At 37.9% G+C, this 6,983-nt stretch overlaps 1 protein-coding gene across 1 annotated transcript; it reads left to right on the forward strand.

Annotated features, from left to right (window-relative positions):
* Nucleotides 1-400: 400 nt before the first annotated feature.
* LOC139360747 (endogenous retrovirus group K member 25 Env polyprotein-like) lies at nt 401-3,035 on the forward strand. The gene has a single exon (XM_071088637.1). It carries the CDS (start codon nt 439-441, stop codon nt 2,509-2,511), a length of 2,073 nt encoding a protein of 690 aa, XP_070944738.1. The 5' UTR covers nt 401-438; the 3' UTR covers nt 2,512-3,035.
* The last annotated feature ends 3,948 nt before the right edge of the window (nt 3,036-6,983 follow it).

Here is a 6,983-nt window from a genome sequence, read left to right on the forward strand (position 1 = left end):
ACCAGGTTATTGTAGTAAAGCTTTCCAAAAATTCTTAAATCAGTGGAATATTACACATACAACAGGAATTCCTTATAATTCCCAAGGACAGGCCATAGTTGAAAGAACTAATAGAACACTCAAAACTCAGTTAGTTAAACAAAAAAAAAGGGGGAGACAGTAAGGAGTGTACCACTCCTCAGATGCAGCTTAATCTAGCACTCTATACTTTAAATTTTTTAAACATTTATAGAAATCAGACTACTACTTCTGCAGAACAGCATCTTACTGGTAAAAAGAACAGTCCACATGAAGGAAAACTGATTTGGTGGAAAGACAACAAAAATAAGACATGGGAAACAGGGAAGGTGATAACCTGGGGAAGAGGTTTTGCTTGTGCTTCACCAGGAGAAAATCAGCTTCCTGTTTGGATACCCACTAGACATTTGAAGTTCTACAATGAACCCATCGGAGATGCAAAGAAAAGCGCCTCCACGGAGACAGAAACACCGCAATCGAGCACCATTGACTCGCATGATGAACCAAGTGATGATATCAGAAGAACAGATGAAGTCACCACGCACCGAGAAGGCGGAGCTGCCGACCTGGGCACAGTTAAAGAAGCTGACACCATTAGCTGGAAAAAGCCTAGCTAGCACAAAGGTGACACAAACCCCAGAAAAAATGCTGCTTACAGCTTTAATGATTGTATCAACGGTGGTAAGTCTCCCCATGCCTGCAGGAGCAGCTGCAGCTAATTATACCTATTGGGCCTATGTGCCTTTCCCGCCCTTAATTCGGGCAGTTACATGGATGGATAATCCTATTGAAGTATATGTTAATAATAGTGTGTGGGTACCTGGTCCCACAGATGATCGTTGCCCTGCAAAACCGGAGGAAGAAGGAATGATGATAAATATTTCCATTGGGTATCGTTATCCTCCTATTTGCCTAGGGAGAGCACCAGGATGTTTAATGCCTGCTATTCAAAATTGGTTGGTAGAAGTACCTACTGTCAGTCCCACCAGTAGATTTACTTATCACATGGTAAGCGGAATGTCACTCAAACCACAGGTAAACTATTTACAAGACTTTTCTTATCAAAGATCATTAAAATTTAGGCCAAAAGGGAAACCTTGCCCCAAAGAGATTTCCAGAGAATCAAAAGATTTAGTTTGGGAAGAATGTGTGGCCGATAGTGCAGTGATATTACAAAACAATACATTCGGAACAGTTATAGATTGGGCACCTCAAGGTCAATTCTACCACAATTGCACAGGACAAACTCAATTCTGTCCCAGTGCACTAGTGAGTTCAACTGTTGATAGTGATTTAACGGAAAATTTAGATAAACAGAAGCACAAAAAATTACAGTCTTTCTACCCTTGGATATGGGGAGAAAAGGGAATCTCTACTCCAAGACCAAAAATGATAAGTCCTGTTTTTGGTCCTGAACATCCAGAATTATGGAGACTTACTGTGGCTTCATACCGCCTTAGAATTTGGTTTGGAAATCAAACTATAGAAACAAGAGATTATAAGCCATTTTACTCTATCAACCTAAATTCCAGTCTAACAGTTCCTTTACAAAGTTGTGTAAAGCCCCCTTATATGTTAGTCATAGGAAATATAGTTATTAAACCAGACTCCCAAACTATAACTTGTGAAAATTGCAGATTGTTTACTTGCATTGATTCAACTTTTGATTGGCAGCACCGTATTCTGCTGGTGAGAGCAAGAGAAGGCGTGTGGATCCCTGTGTCCATGGACCGACCATGGGAGGCCTCACCATCCATCCATATTTTGACTGAAGTATTAAAAGGCGTTTTAAGTAGATCCAAAAGATTCATTTTTACTTTAATTGCAGTGATTATGGGATTAATTGCAGTCACAGCTACAGCCACTGTGGCAGGAGTTGCATTGCACTCTTCTGTTCAGACAGTAAGCTTTGTTGACAATTGGCAAAAGAATTCCACAAGGTTGTGGAATTCACAATCTGGTATCGATCAAAAATTGGCAAATCAAATTAATGATCTTAGACAAACCGTCATTTGGATGGGAGATAGACTCATGAGCTTGGAACATCGTTTCCAGTTACAGTGTGACTGGAATACGTCAGATTTTTGTATTACACCCCAAGTTTATAATGAGTCTAAACATCACTGGGACATGGTTAGACGCCATCTACAGGGAAGAGAAGATAATCTCACTTTAGACATTTCTAAATTAAAAGAACAAATTTTTGAAACCTCTCAAAGTCACTTAAATATTGTGCCTGGAGCTGAGGCATTAGATCAAGTGGCAAAAAATCTTTATGAATTAAACCCCACGACTTGGATTAAGTCTATTGGGAACTCTACTGCAGTAAATTTTGGAATTATGTGTCTCTGTTTAATCGGCTTGTTTTTAGTGTGCCGGACCAGTCGAAGAATCCTGCGTCAAAATCGAGAGAACGAACAAGCCTTCATCGCCATGGCACATTTATATAGAGGAAAAGGGAGGGAGAACGTTGCGGGAAGTCAGGGACCTTGAACGCAGGGACTGGCTGAAGCCACGGCAGAAAAACATAAAATGTGAAGATTTCATGGACATTTATTAGTTCTCCAAAATTAATACTTTTGTAATTTCTTATGTCTGTCTTTACTTTAATCTCTTAATTCTATCATCTTCTTTGTAAACTGAGGAGGATATATGTCACCTCAGGACCCTGTGATGATTGCCTTAAACTGCACAAATTGTTTGTGGAGCATGTGTGTTTGAACAATATGAAATCTGGGCATCTTGAAGAAAGAATAAGATAACAGCAATGTTCAGGGAACAAGGGAGGCAACCTTGAACTGGCCGCCGGTGAGCCGGACGGAACAGAGCCATATTTCTTCTCTTTTCATTATGCAAATAGGAGAAATATCGCTGAATTCTTTTTCTCAGCAAGGAACATCCCTGAGAAAGAGAATGCGCTCTGAGGGTAGGCCTATAAACGACCCCCTTGGAGGCGTGCCGCCTTTTACGGTTGAAGCCGAAGGGATGAAATAAGCCCCGGCCTCCTGTAGCGCTCCCAGGCTTCCTAGGACGAGGAAATTCCCACCTAATAAATTTTGGTCAGACAGGTTGTCTGCTCTCAAACCCTGTTTTCTGATAAGATGTTATCCATGACTATGCATGCCCAAAAATTTTAATTTTAACACCATCCTGTGATCTCATCCTGCCTCCACTTGCTTTGTGATATTCTATTACTTTGTGAAATATGTAATCTCGGTGTCATGATGACAATGGTGGTTTTGTTGAAAAGAAAAGGGGGAAATGTGGGGAAAAGAAAGAGATCAGCCCGTTACTGTGTCTATATAGAAAGAAGTAGACATAAGAGACTCCATTTTGTTCTGTATTTGAGATGCTGTTAGTCTGTGACCCTACCCCCAACCTTGTCCTTGCAAGAGACATGTGCTGTGGTAACTCAAGGTTTAATGGATTTTGGGCGTGCAGGGTGTGACTTTGTTCCTAGATAAGCTAGGTATTGTCTAAGGTTTCTCCCCATGTGATAGACTGAAACTATGCTGCCAAGAGGTTTATGGAGATGTTTGCATATGCATCTCAAGGCACAGCATTGTCCTTTGAACTTATTCATGTCACAGAGGTTTTTGTTCATATGTCTTACTGCCGATTTCCTCTTTTTTTTTGTTTAACCCTATTGTCCTGCCACTCCCCTGTCTTTAAGATGGTAAAGATAATTATCAATAAATACTAAGGGAACTCAGAGACCGGGGCCGGCGTGGGTCCTCTGTAAGCTGAGCGCCGGTCCCCTGGGCCCCGCTTTTCTGTCTCTATACTTTGTCTCTGTGTCTTATTTCTTTTCTCAAGTCTCTCGTTCCACCTTACGAGAAACACCCACAGGTGTGGAGGGGCAGGCCACCCCTTCAGTGTTCTTCAGCAGTAATGAGAAGGCTTCTATCTCTCTTCAGCCTTCCAAATCACACATAAATAAGTCTAATTGACAAAAATAAATATCATCCCAAACTGTAGCTGTAAAGAATTTGAGCAGTGCTGTCTATTATGTTTTTGAATAACACTTGGGAATATTTTTGGATTTACAGATAAGTCATAAAAATAGTATAGATGGTTTTTATATCACTCGAAACCAATTTTTCCCTATTGCTAATATCTTAAATTTGTATGATACATTTGTAAAAACTAATAAATAAATATTGATACACTATTACTATCTAGAGTCAATATTTTGTTTGAACATCCTTAGTTTTTATCTAATGTCCTTTTGTGTCCTGGAATACCATCTAGATACCATACGACATTTAGTTATCATGTCTTCTGAGACTCCTCTTGTCTGTGTTAGATTCTCAGACTCTCTTTTGTTACTTTTAGCTTGAGAGTTTAATAAATGTTGGTGAAGTATTTTGCAGATTGCCCTTCAATGTGAGGTTTTACTGTATTTTTCTCATGGTTAGGATTTATAGGTTTTGAGAGGAAGATCACAGAAGTAAAGTGCCATTTTCATCACCTCATATCAACAGTATATGCTATCAACACCATTTATTTTTGTAGATATGGGCCTTGATCATATGCCTTAAATAAGGTTTGTCTGCATATGTCCTTATCTATTGTGTTCCATTGTCTGATGTGTCTGTTTTGTTGAAGTCTCATGCTGTTTTAATTACTATAGCTTTATAGTGTAGTCTGAAATCAGGAAGTGTGATGCCTGAAGTTTTGTTCTTTTTTTGTGTGTGCCTTAGCTATTTGAAATTTTTGGTAGCTTCATATGAATTGTATAATTTGTATAGATTTCTATTTAAAATTCCACGGGCATTGGATAGATATTGCATTGAATCTGTGAATCATTTTGGATAGTATGGACATTTCAACAATCTGTTTTCAGTTCATAACAATTCAATTCATAAACACAGGATATCTTTCAGTTTATTTGTGTCATCTTCAATTTCTTTCATTAAGGTTTTATCGTTTTCATTTTAAAGGTCTTTAACCTCCTTGGATAAATTTGTTCCTAAGAATCATTTTTGAAGCTATTATAAATGTATTTTTTCCATTCACTTCTTTCTCAGATACTTAATTGTTAAGGTATGAAAACATTATAAATGTGTGCATGTTTGTTTTGTATTTGACAATTGTAATGTACTCATTTATCAGTTCTAAGAGGTTTTTTTTTTGGTAGAATCTTTAGGGTTTTCTATCTATAAGATTATGTTTTCAGCAAATAGTGGCAACTTCACTTCTTTCTTTCCAGTTTGGAGTCTTTATATTTCTTTAGTTTAACTAACTGCTCTGGCAAAGTCTTCCAATATTGTGATGAATAGAAGTGACAGGATTGGAAATCCTTGTCTTGCTCCAGGTCTCAAAGGAAAGCCTTTCAGTTTTTCACCATTGAGTATGATAGCTGTGGGCTTCTCATACATTGTATTTATTGTGTTGAGATAAATTTCTTCTATACCTAGTTTGGAAAGAGATGTGATTATGTAATGCTGTTTAATGTTGTCAAATGATTTTTACATATAATGAAAAGTTATGTTTTGGTCTTTCATTCTGTTAATATGATATATTTATTTATTTGTGTATGTTGAAGCATCTCTGCATTCCAGAGACAAATCCCACTTGATTATGATGAAGGATTTTTTAAAAGTGTTGCTGCATTTGGCTATATGTAATTTTCTTTTCCTATAATATCCATGTTTGCCTTTGGTATCAGGGTAATGCTAGCCTGATAAAAACAATATGAAAATATTCCATCCTCTTTGATTTTTTGGAACAGTTTGAGAAGGACTGGTATTAATTCTTTATTAGATGTTTGCTGAAATTCAGCAATGAAGCCATCAGGTCCTAGGTTGCTTTTTCATGGGAGACTTTTAGCTACTGCTTCAATCTCCTTACTCACTAATTATCTGTTTAGTTTCTCTATTTCTTCATGATACAGTCTTGCTAAGTTTCAAGTGTCTGGGAATTTACCTATTTCTTCTAGGTTATCCAATTTGTTGATATACAGTTGCTCATAGTAGTCCCTTAAAATTCTTTGTATTTCTGTGATATCAGTTGTAATGTCTCCCTTTGCATTTGTGATTTTTTTTTTAATTTTTTTATTATTATTATACTTTAAGTTGTAGGGTACATGTGCATAACGTGCAGGTTTGTTACATATGTATACTTGTGCCATGTTGGTGTGCTGCACCCATCAACTCGTCATTTACATCAGGTATAACTCCCAATGTAATCTCTCGCCCCTCCCCCACCCATGATAGGCCCCTGTGTGTGATGTTCCCCTTCCCGAGTCCAAGTGATCTCATTGTTCAGTTCCCACCTATGAGTGAGAACATGCGGTGTTTGGTTTTCTGTTCTTGTGATAGTTTGCTAAGAATGATGGTTTCCAGCTGCATCCATGTCACTACAAAGGACACAAACTTATCCTTTTTTATGGCTGCATAGTATTCCATGGTGTATATGTGACACATTTTCTTAATCCAGTCTGTCACTGATGGACATTTGGGTTGATTCCAAGTCTTTGCTATTGTGAATAGTGCTGCAATAAACATACGTGTGCATGTGTCTTTATAGCAGCATGATTTATAATCCTTTGGGTATATACCCAGTAATGGGATGGCTGGGTCATATGGTACATCTAGTTCTAGATCCTTGAGGAATCGCCATACTGTTTTCCATAATGGTTGAACTAGTTTACAATCCCACCAACAGTGTAAAAGTGTTCCTATTTCTCCACATCCTCTCCAGCACCTGTTGTTTCCTGACTTTTTAATGATCGCCATTCTAACTGGTGTGAGATGGTATCTCATTGTGGTTTCGATTTGCATTTCTCTGATGGCCAGTGATGATGAGCATTTTTTCATGTGTCTGTTGGCTGTATAAATGTCTTCTTTTGAGAAATGTCTGTTCATATCCTTTGCCCACTTTTTGATGGGGTTGTTTGTTTTTTTTCTTGTAAATTTGTTTGAGTTCTTAGTAGGTTCTGGATATTAGCCCTTTGTCAGATG

Source organism: Macaca nemestrina, chromosome X (genome assembly GCF_043159975.1).
Source record: "Macaca nemestrina isolate mMacNem1 chromosome X, mMacNem.hap1, whole genome shotgun sequence".
Lineage (NCBI taxonomy): Eukaryota > Metazoa > Chordata > Mammalia > Primates > Cercopithecidae > Macaca > Macaca nemestrina.